The sequence below is a fragment of the Amia ocellicauda genome, chromosome 23, assembly GCF_036373705.1.
Source record: "Amia ocellicauda isolate fAmiCal2 chromosome 23, fAmiCal2.hap1, whole genome shotgun sequence".
Lineage (NCBI taxonomy): Eukaryota > Metazoa > Chordata > Actinopteri > Amiiformes > Amiidae > Amia > Amia ocellicauda.
Window position 1 is genome coordinate 9,543,245 of NC_089872.1, and position 15,257 is coordinate 9,558,501.

General features: G+C 38.4%; 1 protein-coding gene across 1 annotated transcript in view; it reads left to right on the forward strand.

Moving 5' to 3' along the window:
• The window catches only part of LOC136719428 (inactive phospholipase D5-like), an 83,250-nt gene that overhangs the window by 59,492 nt on the left and 8,501 nt on the right, over positions 1–15,257 (forward strand). The window contains exons 4-8 of the mRNA XM_066697348.1: positions 6,934–7,096; positions 7,928–8,036; positions 10,303–10,430; positions 12,264–12,461; positions 14,291–14,427. Coding sequence (XP_066553445.1) covers positions 6,934–7,096; positions 7,928–8,036; positions 10,303–10,430; positions 12,264–12,461; positions 14,291–14,427 — 735 coding nt within the window. The remainder of the gene's footprint in view (positions 1–6,933; positions 7,097–7,927; positions 8,037–10,302; positions 10,431–12,263; positions 12,462–14,290; positions 14,428–15,257) is intronic.

The following is a 15,257-nucleotide window of genomic DNA, read 5'->3' on the forward strand; positions in this document are numbered from 1 at the left end:
GAACCTACATCTAGCCAAAGAGTTGCTGTTGATCATCTACACTTGATATATGTGCATTAATTTGTTTGGTCAGGTTTTTTTTTTGGAGATGGAACTTTTCCGGACACGGAATGGCGAGCCACCCAGCATCTAGGAATTTAATTGCATGCAGAAGATTTTACACTGGACTCACTGGAACAACACTTTCAAGACTTGCTCTCTCACTAACTCCGAGTGGTAGGATGAGGACTGTAATTGAAACATAGTTTAAGGACTGTGACAAAAGAGATTAACTATTGTGTTTTCTTGTTTTCTTATTTTCTTTATTTTTAAAAGCTGGCTATCGTATTTTGATGTATTTCTGATTCCTAAAGTCCTGATAACATAAGCGAATATTAATAACTTTAGTTTCCTTAAATTCCTTGGTCTCATTCTCTTTTATTCCATCTCTTGCCGAACCTAGACTTGGTCCAATTCTTGTAAAAGCATAACACATGCTACAGTAAATTTGGCGAGCCAGCCAGGAGGTGGTTAGTGTAAATTGTGTTACTAATAACCTTCAGATCAGATATTATTAGTATAGTAGAGAGACTAAGACCAAGAAAATGAAAAAAAATATGGAGACAACAGTCACAATCTGTGAAAATCCCCAATGCAGTTATCATTAGTGGGCTCACTCATACTGAGGTCAATGAAGAAATATTTGATTTACTGAAAGAACATGGTTCTTTTGAAAGGGTGATTTCTATCACAGATCCAGAGTCTGAGTTTGCCAAACAGGTGATTGTGGAGTTTCAGTATGGTTCTGCAGTACAGTCAATTGCACCCTTACTGCCTTACACTCATAAGAGTTGCAATTTCAGAACTCCTTTAACCCCTCTCATTGAATCTGAAGACGGTTCCTATTGCGGGACAAATGGGAACTAAAAGGTGCCAAAGACGTCCCACCATTGCCAAGCATGAAGTTGTATTGAAGCACTCACATGCAACAAGACCGAAAGGAGAATTGCCTAAAAGTCTAATTGGAACCAAATGCACTGCACAAGTCTGCATAGCAGGACAAGACTGCAACTGCTTGTTAGATACCGGGTCGCAGGTGACCACAATTCCCTGGACATTCTATCAAACTTACCTGTCAACACTTACCATTCATCCTGTAAGTAACCTCCTTGAAGTTGAATGTGCAAATGGGCAATCAGTTCCTTATGAAGGGTACATCAAGATCAACATAACTTTCAGGATTTTGCAGGACAAGAGATTGAGGTCCCAACAGTAGCCCTTGTCGTTCCTGACTTCCGCACCATCAACCCATCCCAAGTGCTGATTGGAATGAACACCCTTGATGTTTTGTATGCAGAATACAGCAAGGTGAAAACTGCTGAATATTGTCCTTCTCTCTATGGTTACAGAGCAGTGTTGAAAACCCTGGAGCTCAGAGAGAAGCAGAGTGAAAGTGGTCAACTGGGTTTATTAAAACTACGAGGCCATAGGCCAGAAGTTGTTCCTTCTGGACAGAAAGTTCTCCTTGAAGGAACAATAAGTGTTGTAGCGTTATGTTGGGTGTATTTTGATAAGAGCATTTTAGCTCTGAGCTGAAGCACTGATCTAGAGAAGACCTCTCCCCCCCCAAAGTTATCAGATTTCCTTAACTCATCAGCTTGGAACTGGTTTGCATCAAAGTGACAGTTTTGGGGAGGATGGCACCGAGAATGGGCCGAATGGTTTGGAGTCCTGCTGTGAGATGTCTGGAGAAAGGGGCCTGTAGGTGATGATAACTCTTTGAAGTGGACGAGAGCTGAAATCCCGACATAGAGCTACGAACCCGGGCCAACCGGCATTTCCAAAAGATGGCATGGATTAACATCAGTCATAAATCAAGCCCCCCTCCAATAGGACACTGGGAGCTGAAACCAAAATCCAATCTCAAAAACTCAAGAACCAATCACCTATTGATCTGACAGACTATAAAGAACAGCGCACAGCGTCTCTTTCTCTCTTTCTCTCTCTCACCTGAACCAGTAACTCGCTGCCACAGCTCAACCTGTAGCTCTGTTGCCAGAACCAGAACCAGAAACCAACTAAGTCTTTGCCGGCAACAGAAGAGTTAAACTGGGAGAAGGAGATTGAGCCATACGAAGAATTCTTTTAAAGGACTTTATTAAATAAAGAACTTTACAGACTGCGCATGCCCGCCTGTGCCCACCTGATCAGTGGAGTTTTACAGCTGGACAATTGACTAAGTCGACTGTATACGAAAGTGTCAGTCATTTAAATAGCTATTTGAGTCTTAAGAAACTTGACCCTTGGAACGAACAGGGCCCTGCTTTCCTCAAAGACTTTGTCTTCAAGTAACTACGGTGGAACCCTGCTTACAAAGAAGATTTTGTGCACAACCTTGGAGCCTTCAAACCAGTGGAAAATCTGTTTGGAAAAGACTCTACATTCACGAAACCCCAACTTCCAGGTGCATCGACTGAGTGGAAGTTCTTGGACAAAGCCGAACCGGACTGCCTTTGTTCCAAACCACACGGACCTCGTGCCGTGTGCTGTTATCTGAGCCCGAAGCCAGAGAGGCCTCTCTGCGACGAAGTTCACATAAGTTTAACAGTTTGGAGTTTGTGATTCATGACATTTGAGAAATCAATTAGAAATGTTAATCTGTGATTCATAACTCTAGAATGTGTAATATCATTTAGTTTTCTTAAATATAAATGTGTGTTGCATTAAACTGTTTTGTTGATAATTTTAGAAATAAAATCTGTCAACGCCGAGAAATATCTTCTCATTCCTGTTTAACTGTTTAGTCTGAAATTGACACAAGTTAATAGACATTAGATTATTGTTGGCCCTGCCTATCCTTAATCATTGAATAATAATCAGTTAAGGGAAATTGTGGTAACAAGTAATGATAGGATCTTTCTCGGCACCTAAACGTAAATGAGACTGATATATATATAACGAGAAGTTACCTGACATTAAATACTAACCTGCGTAGTTATTTAATGTCTGACTAACAATACTAATGAGAGACTCACCTTCGTCTTACTAACCGGTATTGTAGTCAATGTGTTTATAACCTTTTTTGTTTAACGATTTGTGTTATATCATATGCGATCCCATGGTCTTTGATTTGGTCATGGAAGTGATTTGTCTTTGATTTGTTGATCTAGAGTTGAATTTTAATTAGTTTTTCCCTTTTGTATAATTAGCGTAGTGCTACATTTAGTCTTTGTTTTGAATACATTTGACAATTTATATCTTTGGAATTGGTGTCTGTGTCCAATTTATTACAGAAATTGAGTTCTACAAGATTCCAGGATTCATGATAAGGTGATACTATAAATTCACTTCTTTAATTGAAATTTATAAGTGTACCTTACGCTACAGTGTCAACAGCCTTAACACTGAAAAGTGGGCCATAATGGAATCACCATCCATCTCCTCTTTGCCAGGTGGTATTCTGCTGACCCGTTATCTCCTCACTCTTCCAAAAAAACCTCCATATCTATTACCTGTGGTACTGAAGAATGAAACGGATTATGATGTGACCATCCCACCCAACTGTGTCATTGCAGAACTAAATGCTCTTCAAAGAGTGGTCACAAGACACCAAGATCAACTCATTTATTGAACAGGAACCAGACAAGAACCTCAAGCTTACTTTTGACTTTGGGGATTCCCCTCTACCAGCTTATTGGGAGAACCAAATCACTCAAAAGTTGAATGACATCTCTGAAGTTTTTGCACATCATGACCTAGATTTTGGACAAACAGACAAAGTAAAGCATCACATCAAACTGCATGATGAGACGCCCTTCAAGCTAAGGGCAAAATCAATACACCCGCAAGACCTTGAAGCTGTTCGCAGCCACCTCCAAGAACTGATTGATGCAGGTGTAATACGAGAGTCAGAATCTCCCTTTTCTTCCCCAATAGTAGTTGTGCGTAAGAAAACAGGTCAAGTAAGACTCTGCATCGATTATCGAAAACTAAATCTACAAACTGTGAAAGACGCATATGCCTTACCTAAGTGTTCTCAACCCTGACTGGATCCAAATGGTTTTCAGTGCTGGACCTAAAATCTGTATATTACCAGATAGAAATGGAGGAATGCAACAAAGCTAAGACCGCTTTTGTTTGTCCATTAGGGTTCTGGGAATTTAACCGAATGCCTTGGCATTACTAACGCACCCAGTACTTTCCAGAGATTAATGGAAAAATGCATGGATGATATGAATCTAAGGGAAGTCCTTGTATTTCTGGATGATTTAATTATATTCTCTGAGTCACTCGAAGAACATGAGAAAAGACTGTTAAGGGTCTTACATCGTCTAAAAGAATATGGGCTGAAGCTTTCCCCAGAAAAATGTAAGTTCTTTCAGTCCTCTGTCCGCCACTTAGGACATATTATGTGAATTTTATGTGAATAACTACACAAGTTGTGAAAAAGAAATGAGAGCTAAGTATTAAGATCCTTTTATTTTGCAAGTTTATTATTAATTGGAATACACATTGGAACCTACATCTAGCCGAAGAGTTGCTGTTGATCATCTACACTTTGTGATATATGTGCATTAATTTGTTTGGTCAGGTTTTTTTTTGGAGATGGAACTTTTCCGGACACGGAATGTCGAGCCACCCAGCATCTAGGATTTTAATTGCATGCAGAAGATCTGATTTTACACTGGACTCACTGGAACAACACTTTCAAGACTTGCCCTCTCACTAACTCTGAGTGGTAGGATGAGGACTGTAATTGAAACATAGTTTAAGGACTGTGACAAAAGAGATAACTATTGTGTTTTCTTGTTTTCTTATTTTCTTTATTTTTAAAAGCTGGCTATTGTATTTTGATGTATTTCTGATTCCTAAAGTCCTGATAACTAAAGTTATTAATATTCGCTTATGTTTCCTTAAATTCCTTGGTCTCATTCTCTTTTATTCCACCTAGACCTGGTCCAATTCTTGTAAAAGCATAACACATGCTACACCTGTCCTGCCGGTATCCGACTCATGCCTGTCTGGGTGTGAATGTAGAGAAAATGGCCCAGCTAAACTGTTGCCCTGGATTGCCGGGGAACCTTCAGGGACCAGATGAGGGATGAGATTATTGGAGATAATCCAAGATGCTACTGAGAACAGAAGCTAGATGGGTTCCAAATGAGGACCTAATTTTGGCTTGTCTTCTGTTTCGAGGTCAATGATTTATTTATGGAGGGAAATGGACAAAACAGGAACCCAGTGTGCACTCTTAAAATGAAATTAAACTATTTTCATTTCCAAGCATTAGATGATTTCAGTTTGGTTAATGAAAATTCATGTTATCTGATCCTTTGCAAATATGAAATGCACTTAACCAGCGCTGGGTTTAAAATTGCTTGTGCGAGAATTGCAAATGACAGAAGAAATTGGCTAATGTTGCTCATTTATTAAACCAAGCAGCTGTAGTCACTTGTTTTTAAAAAAAACTAGCCACATGTAAAATGGAATGAGCATTAGCGAATAGAAATGTATAAAAGGCAACTGGCCCTGTTGATGTTTTCTATTTAAAAGCATTTAGACATTCATTATCAAGTTTGTGAACTAATGGAACTGTTACATTATACCATATTGGAGAATGCCTTAATAAAGTGATGACTTGGCATGAGTAACTACTTAATCTGGAGACACTTTAATATCATGAGTATGTTGCTGCAACATTCAGCTGACATTATATTGTTTGCACTCCTAGACATGTCAGTACAATGTTGTTTTCAATGTTGTGTTGTCGCAGCCACACCACAAACCCTTGCTGATGTACTCTGCAGTTGCGGCAATGTTGTGAAATGACAAACCATAACATAAAGTGAAATGTTAGGAAATAAATCAAGTTTGGGAGTCAGATATAAGTTACCTAAAATGTGTAGGCTGAAATTAAACAATGTGGCCTAGAAAGCCACTGAATTTCACAATTCATTTCCCAGCATGAGTATTTGGGACAAGTGCATTGTTCATTTACTAGCTGCTTATTATTTCTCAGGCTTCAAACAAATAATTCAAGTTCTGGTGCTCTCTTGAAAACTGTAATGCATCCTAGGATGCAGTAGGAGTGTCGCGCTTCACACTGTCAAGTTCATTTGAATTTTAATATGCCATGTTTGTGTATTGTAATGATGCAATCCTACAGTCGGCTTGTTTTATATTGAATACAGATTATGCAATATTTCTGAAAAATGTTGAGGCAGCACAGCGGGGTAATTGATGTTTGGATTGCATTCATATTTTTTACCATTCCTAGGCATTTTCTATTAGTGTTTTTTTTTTTTTTTTATGATTTACTGCATAATCCCAGAGGGAAATTTACATATATTTCTCCATCTTGGAAAATAAGTATGCTGAAATCACAATTTATAGACCTGATTGAATGACTTCAAGATAAAGTCAGGCACTTGATTATAATCTGCTTTTGTATTCAGGACCAAAGCTGCAACACTGCACTTAATAAGTATCTAGCTGACAAAAAGAGCTGATTAATTTTAAAACTTTTCTCATTGAAGTCTAATTTGATATGCAACAAGGGAAATAAGTAAAAGGGTTTTAACTGACATTCTGATCAACCTGATATTTCTCAGCTGGATTCTTAGAGATGAGAGGCCAAAGATTGATTGGGCACTGAGAATTAAAATGTTCTATCTGTATGTTTCTCTTCAAAGGAAAGATCACACTTTCCCCCTATATGAGCCCATATCACCTAAACACAATTGGGCTCAATGAGTTATTCTCTAATTTGTTACATTTGTGTCAATTTACTAACTACAGTGAAAATATTACTGGGACTTGTTTGATTGTTGGCATTAATTGCACATTAATTGTCAACCATCAAACATCACACTTGAATGTGTGCTTTACTGCTTGAAGCCTTCCATGAAGGTTTATGGAGTTTGACTTTCAATGGTAACCTCTGTTCTCTCATAGGATTGTGCTCGTGGAAAACATTCCAGAAGACCTATCGTATTCCTCCAATGGCACCATCCATCTCCCTTTGTCAGTGGGCCTGCACAACCTACTGGACTTGGCCAAAAAGACGGTGGAAATAGTGTCTTCTCACTGGGCACTGAGCTCTGGAGATCTGGAGCAGGTAATGCAATGCTCACAAAAGCCTCTTCTACAACTCCAGTCTTATCCAAAAAGCACATCAAATTAGCCTATATACACATCTGTTCAATTAGCCTACTTCACAGAGTGACCCAGATTAAATTTAAATCAACTCTTCAATCTCAAATTTCAAACTCACGAACTATTCACTGTCCTCTTTCCAACCAACTCAGGATATGATGAATATAGACCTGCAAGCAATGGTCAATCCAATTTGCTTGCCTCTCAGTCTGTCTGGAGAGGCTTTTTAAAGGGAAATCCCTGGTTTGACATCCTAATTGAAGTGTTTTGTTCATCAAAAAACAGGAGTCAAACTTAACGGCTTTCTCCAGTCAGAGACTATAGTAGTGCTTAAGGGGTGACTTGGGAATTAGGCCTCAGGCTTCTCCGCTTCTGCAGACTTAACAGGTTGTGCCTTGGGGCACTTGATTCTTGTTTGTCTTGTTTGTTTTGTTCAATCAGGACTGGTGTTTTATAATAGGGAAGGGAAGAATCTGAATGCATGCTACTTAAAACTTTGATTCCTCAGACCATATTTCAGGCCTTCAAAGCATTTTTTTTTTTATGACGCAACATTATTCATCATTTGTTTAATTATTGTATTCTTTATCACCTCACATGCAGTAATGATTTAAAAAATAAATGCCACTTTCATGATTTTAATTAGTGTGGCCTGCACCAAATGCTGTAATTGCAGATTGCAGATGCCTTTCTTATTTTATTTTCCTTCATTTTAACTTGATTAACTGTTGTATGAAAAAAAGGTTATTGGATTTGTTTTGTCACAGCAAATTAACATTGTTTCCTACTGCAGGGCCAGCATCTGTTTAAAAGACTACTTAATCTGAAAGCTCATAAAATTAATCTGAAAGTGGCTAGTGGGTTCAATGAGTCGAAGGATTTGAAGAGCCTTTCTGAACATGGTGAGTGTCGTCGCATTTATATAATCCCAAAGCATTCTGTGATAATCAGATTAATTATAAACTATATACCTCATTTAAGGTTTTTAATTTGTTAGACGTCAGTAGCTAGCATGAGGCATCCTTCAGTGTTTCAAGTGGAACTGGATGGATGTGTTTTTGAAATTTACCGTAGAAATTCAGCTTCAGTTTCTGTGGGGTCATTTGAGGCTAAGAGAATCGTTTTTTTAACCCCAGGCACGTTTCATTAGTTTTTTCCTAACTGAACAGACAAATATGGTAAATATGCATTAAGCATATTTACCAACACCTTTCCATCCACTCTGATGAATACATTACTATCCCCAAGACTCCTTGCTGCGGCACTGTACAAAAATAAAACACTTCACGGCCCAACAGCAATGCTTTTTGCTGCATTTATAATATCTTTCTTGACAAGTGCTATCTGCAGTACATTCTTTATTTTTCCGTTGTCACTTAACTGAATGCTTTTTGCAGGTCATTTACAGCGTTTCCTCTAACCTGTTTTTATTTTTTTTAATCGATCTATGATACATTCTCCCTTGCATAAATACTTTTTCTGACCACAATTAGCAAACTCTCTCTCGCTCACACATATACACACAGATATAAAAGATATACCAATTAACAGATGCCTGGTGGGTAGTATTACAATACCAAAACAAGTGGATTCAGCAAAAAAATGTTTTTTACAAAAGTGATGTATTTATAGGTCTTGTTGTGAGTCAGAAACATACACTTTCGCTTTGCTTGTGATCAGATGTTTTACTTGGCCACAAAACTGCTCTGAAAACACAAGCTGGCTACACTGATACTGACTATCGCAAGCATCCTCAGCTACATTTACAAATGGAATAATCCTTTTTAAATGAATATAAGATACACACACAAAAACAGAAGCATTCTATAACAAACATTTGGAAAGACCTGCCAACATTTAATTCCATCAGTATGGGTTTCCTTTAAGGTAATGCATACTTCACTTCAAATAAACCTGCTAAAAATAGATAATGCACAATCTGCAAACTACCTTTGAATGTACAAAACATTGTAAATGTACTTATTGCCTTGTGTGATTTTAATTAAATGCATTTCTTCCAGTTCAGTGCATCAATTAAACACTGTTCCTATGCAGCCATACTATACTCAGTCCAGGGGAATTCTGCTGAGTCATGAGGCCACTCTCACTAACGCTGAATAGAAGTTTCTGCATCCAGTCCCAGTTATAAACTCTCTGAAGGTGTTTCTACTATACGGGGCTCGGAGGTGAAAGCCCTGTAACACTGCTTTGATCTGTAATTGTTTGTGTCAAGCTACCTTTGTGCTTTGCAAGACTTGCTGAATCGATACTATGCCGTGCTGTTCTGTATTCAATTTGCCTTGTACTGTAAACAGACAATCTAACAGCGTTGCACTTAGTGTTTAAAAAAAAACAAGAGACAAAAGCATATTCTGCAGCTTTTAAAGTCAAGGTTTGGCCTGACACTGCCTGAATTATTTGTATACTTTAACCTATTTATCATAAAGTGGTGATGCATGAAAATACTTTGCAATTACTTTTTTGGTAATCGCTTGTGTTAGCCAATAATGCAATGTAAAAGCAATTTTCCAGCAAAATATATCTATATATATTCCTTTAAAGGTTTAATTATTTCTCTATTTGTTGTACAGTTAATCTTCATTGCAAATCCATGTCATCTGTGTTCTTTTGTTCTGTTAAAAAAAAAAAAAAACATAAGATGTGTACATTTATTCCAAAGAGGTTCAAGACGTGAGAGGCGTTAACTGCTCTCTAGAAACTAAAAATACCTACGGGCAGAGAAATGGTTTGGCTCAACAAAAAATACTTATTTAAAAAAAAAAAAAGGACATTTGTTTGATTTACTTGTCTATCACAAAGGTTTAAGACAGAGTCGTGGGTGTCGGGAACAATCTGCCCGGCAATGTTGTTGTTGAGGAGTCCCCAGGGGACTCTCCAAGAAAAAGCTTGATGGCATTCTTCGATGAATCAGCTGCAGGCAAAACAAAATTCGCCAGATAGCCTCCGCTCTGTTTGAGCCCTTTGCATATTGTTACATAACTTCCTTTTAGCAACAGTTGCAGAAACCTAAAATGAAAAAAATTACTAAAAGAACAAGAAAAAACTTTGATTTGAGGAGGCACTTGAAACACTTGAAGTGGACATTCATATTGTGCAGTATGTTGTCTTTTTTATTCTTCTATCTGTCTTTGATTCTTCCTTCTGCAGGTGCTGACGTACACTATTTGAACATGACTGCCTTGACAAAAGGTCACCTGCACTCATCTTTCTGGGTGGTGGACAAGAAGCACATGTACATTGGGAGTGCGAGCATGGACTGGCGGTCCCTGGCACAGGTATACGGTGCCCCTATGTGCTCTTATGTTAGCCATTCCACCAATATACTTTAAATATTATTTGTATTACTGGCACCCACACACAAAAAGCTAGTTACTGAAGACTCACCTGCAGGTAAAACATCTGACTTCAGGTCACCGTTTGGTTTCTCTTTGCCTCTTGTAAAGAATGGAGACAAATCGGACTGACGTATCTCTTCCCACGCGTAGGTCAGAGCAGACATGTTTCTCTAAAGCTTTGCTCAAAATGCAATTTACAATAAATCTATGCATTCAATATATTTAAAATATGCAAATAAGTGTGTCAATTGTGGCATTGTCAACCACTGCAGATTTTTCTTAAATCAGCATCTCTACATGTTTGGCAGCCATTCCATTCCATTCATATTTTTATTTGGAATTTGGGAGAAATGTTGTCAGTAGTTTATAGAATAAAACAAAAATGTTCAACACATACCTATAAATAGTAAAACCAGAGAAATTGATCATTTTGCAGTGGTCTCTTAATTGTTTCCAGAGCTGTATATATACCATATATTATGAATGCATATTTGTTCAGAATGGTTTGTGCTGGAGCCTAACATGCACTCTCTCCCCCTCCTACTCTGTACCTAAGAAGTGCTTCCAGACAACAGAGATTGAAAGTGGCAATCAGCCCATCAATTATTAATTCTGCTCTATTCACCCTACCCTCCTAGTCATGGGAGAGTTTGTGCATGGTGAACAGTTCAGAAACGCACCCTTTTTAACAAGGGGGAATGTGTTCATCTGGAAAACACCACTATGATATTAAAAGGAAAATCCTTCCACTAAATGCTGAAATCGGCCAAACTGTGATTAAATCATGACACGGCAGCTTTTAGAAGGAGCCTCGTGTTCTTGGCAGCTGTGCTGGGTGAATGCCAAATGAGGAGACTAGAAGTATTCAGTATTACATATCTGAAAGATAAGCCATAATGTAGATATACAGCCATTTGTATGTGTCCAGTGCTCATTTGCTCGGCTGCTGTTCATTTGAATTCTGAGGGGATTCTTACTGTGCAAATCCCTTAACCAATTGCGTTTTATGTTCCTAACTGGTACACAGATCTCTTATTTTATATTCAGATCGCTTACTATTTCCTTTAGTAAACTGCTGTCGTTTACCTTTTTTTTTTTTTTTTTTTTTTTTTTAAATCCCTGATATTTCACTTGAACATTTGTTCTCTTTCAGTGCTCATCAAACAACCAGGATTAGTTGATAGGAAAATATGCTTATAAAGTGCTTTAGACATTCCGAATGACACTGAGATATCATTTTTGTACCTTTAAAATAAAGAAAGAAAGGAAAACCAGAACAAAACACTCTGGGGGGGAAGGAGTGAAAAAAGCAGGTAGTTTTGTCATCTCTTTTCCTGTGCAGGTTTATAAAAGGGCACTGTTCTGTTTTCAGCCTTTAAAAGCAATCCCACAATGAAAAATGTATGAGAAGGGTTTCTTGCCATAGTCTTTCAGCTCAGTCTTGTCCATTATATGCTTCCCTTTTCGCGGAACATCTCACTTCCAGAAGACCTTTGCCATCAAAAGGGTGAATGCAGAACCTGATTTAAATTCAACGACCCAAAGCCAGAACAAGCCTGGATCTGAATAGCAACACTGTCTTTGTTTCCCTGATGGACAGAGAAATGGAGTTCATCTGGCATGGGGCATCACTACTGAACAGCGATGCCTCTTCTGGACGCTGGCCTTTCCCGGTGAAACCTAGGCGAGGGATTTTTCTTGTTTTGACCCAGACGTGTGTGTTTTGTGTGCAATCCAAAGTTAAACAAGGGTATTTTTGTTTCAATTTCACAGATGAAAGAGCTTGGGGTTATTATCTACAACTGCAGCTGTCTGGTGTTGGACCTTCACAGAATATTCACGTTGTACTGGCAACTACAGTACAAAGCCTTCGTGCCGTCCATGTGGTCCAAGCGGGTTTTCGCTCTTTACAACAAGGAGAAAGCACTCTCGGTGATCCTGAATAACACCAAGGCCGACGTCTTCATCTCGGTATATTTTTCTGTATTTCTTGGAGAACGTAAGCGGTGTCATGCAACATACTTTTGTACTGGTCTCAGAAAGTGTGACTTTAGAGTCAGAGTTTCCACCCCCTCTGTCCCTGCACAAATATTAACCTTGAATCTTAATTAGTCGTCTACAGGATGCATCACTGATTAGACTTCAGAAAGAACTTGCTGATAAATAGGTATAGTTAAAACAACATTTATCAGATTAATGATACGGAGAATAACATTGTCTTAGATCAGAGATGGGAGTTAATCCTTTCAGTATCTGTGCCTAGACGTATAGCTTTAAATTAATTACCGACTAAGTCAATTAATGAGCTCTGGAGATTCACTTCAGTTGGTTCCTTTTTGTTCTGTTTTAATTCCGATCAAACAGTCCCAAAACCTCAGTTCCAGTCGATTTGTTCCAACGTCTCCGTGAAGAAATTCATCAAAATGATTTTCCAATAACTGCCTTCGAAAAGTGATTTGTCTCATTTGATTAACCTGAGAAAACAGGCAATGTTAATTCTCGTTAAATCACTTTAGCAATGTATTTGTGAAGCATTGAATTGCAGTCGACAAAATGTTTGTATGCATTATTAAAATGGTTAAATTTATGAGGGGAACACATTTGTTACCTGACCACAATCAGTAAAACATATCTTCAGACCCTACCAGACACTCATTCAGGTGGATACATAAGTATGGTCAGCATTTTTGCCACAAAACAGTCTGGCTGTGCACTGTCTGATTAAACTGGTTTCATCTTGAAAGATATTGACTTTGATGTCACATTTAATTTAAAAACAGAACAAATTATATATTTGCTTGGGAACTGCTGAATGCATACCTGCAACCAAACTTTTAGGTGATATGAGACCTTTTAGGATTGACATAGAATATTAGTTCTGACTCTCAGCTATTCATAATCTACAAAACGCACACGACCATGGAAAATAACTCATCTGCCATTTAACAAGATTTTGTCAAATGTTATGCCTTTTGCTTCATCTGTTTAAGCAACATGCTTTAATTTTGCTTTCCATAGTCAACATTTTGGCTTTTTGTTTTATAGTTGAGGGATATGGTATTGCATTTCCCACCTGATACACCATACTTGTAAAATTAATCAGCTGTAACTGTATTCATGAAACGGCTACAATTTCACATTGTGTTGTACAATACTGCGTTTTTATTAACCTCACTACTTGTCATTTAATCTGCTCATGTGGATTTTTTTCGGTTCACTTTCCATTTCATGTAGATTTGTGTCTAGTGTCTCCCTGATGGAGTTTTATTTGAAGATTGTGAGTCCAGCCATGTTTCTGTTAGAGATTTACCAATATTCTCACCATGATGCTAGGCAGACAGTGTGTGCTAAGATGCACAGATAATTGTCTTTTACATCTTAATTCCTACCAACTGAGATAGAAGTGTCTTGCTATGTCGAATGTGCTTGTATTTGATAAGCTTTGTCTTTTCTCCAATTCTACCAGTTCCCTCCTGGAAACTAAATACAGTCCAAAATTCAGATTCATTTCAGAGAGACGGTCAGGGGTTTTACCTTGACAGAAACACTTGAAGTAAGACTATTTTATGGAGCCAACCATGTTCAGCAGAGTTCCTCATGGGATTATGCAATGACGCCTGCAATAGTAACATTGTGCGGATACATAATCCCTCAGTACTCAGGCCCAAGTTCATACAGAAGAAAGCAATAGCAACTGCTGTATGTGCATAGTTCTGTCATTTGCCATACACATTTTAAGGAAGAAACCAACTCCACAATGCTCTCCATTAATGTTTTATTTCCCCTGCATCTGTTTCTAGAGCTCCCCTGATATCTTCTGCCCTAAAGACCGAACCAAAGATATTGATGCCATTTATCGAGTGATTTCAGACGCCAAGAGATTCATCTACATCTCTATTATGGACTACCTGCCTCTTATCAACAGGAACCCTCACAGGTCAGTGAGTGTAAAATGGCGCATAAGAGCTCATTATGGTGACATGATCCCTCTCTGAACTGGAAAGTCTTCAAAATCCCTCCTGTCAACTGTTCCATATCTTTATTGACTTATTAATTTAGATTTGTACAGCCAGTTGAACTCCATTGAGACATGCCATCTAGTTTCCACAGCGGTCCCAAGGCACTTACATATGCACAAGCCACCCATCACGCATGTCCAACCACAACCATTGCAAGTATGTCTCAGGGGCCCTTCAGCCACTTAAAAAGAGGTTCCAACAGAGATGTGGATTACAAAGCCCTGGCAAAATTAAATTACAATCTCCAGAGTACAACTGAGCTCTGCCCACTACACTGCCTTATTTCAGATGACCTTGCTATAGTCTTGACTCCACTGTCACCTGGTATTCACTTCATCCAGTCATTGCTGATGCTCAAGGATAGGCCTATTTGTCCTTCATGGAACTTTCTACAAGCGTTCACAAGAGTCATTATTCTAGAACAGGCCAAAGTGTGGCATTGTATCCTAGCAGCTTCAGCTCTTATGTCTCTACATATGTATACGTCTCAATATATACCCAGAATTCTCTTTGCTTGATTGTTAAATATCTTCAGCACATTATCTAGATCCTAAGAACCCACTTCTTCAAGTAAAACTCATCACCCATATATCAGTCCCGTTTCAGATGTTTATTAAAGCAAACTGTGTTTTGTGTCTTCCCATGTATGTATCTTCTTTTGGATTGTTTACAGTAGATTAATGAGTGTTGCCGACCCCCATCACCCCACCCCCAATAAAATGTGAACAGAGCATTAGCACATTTGGCA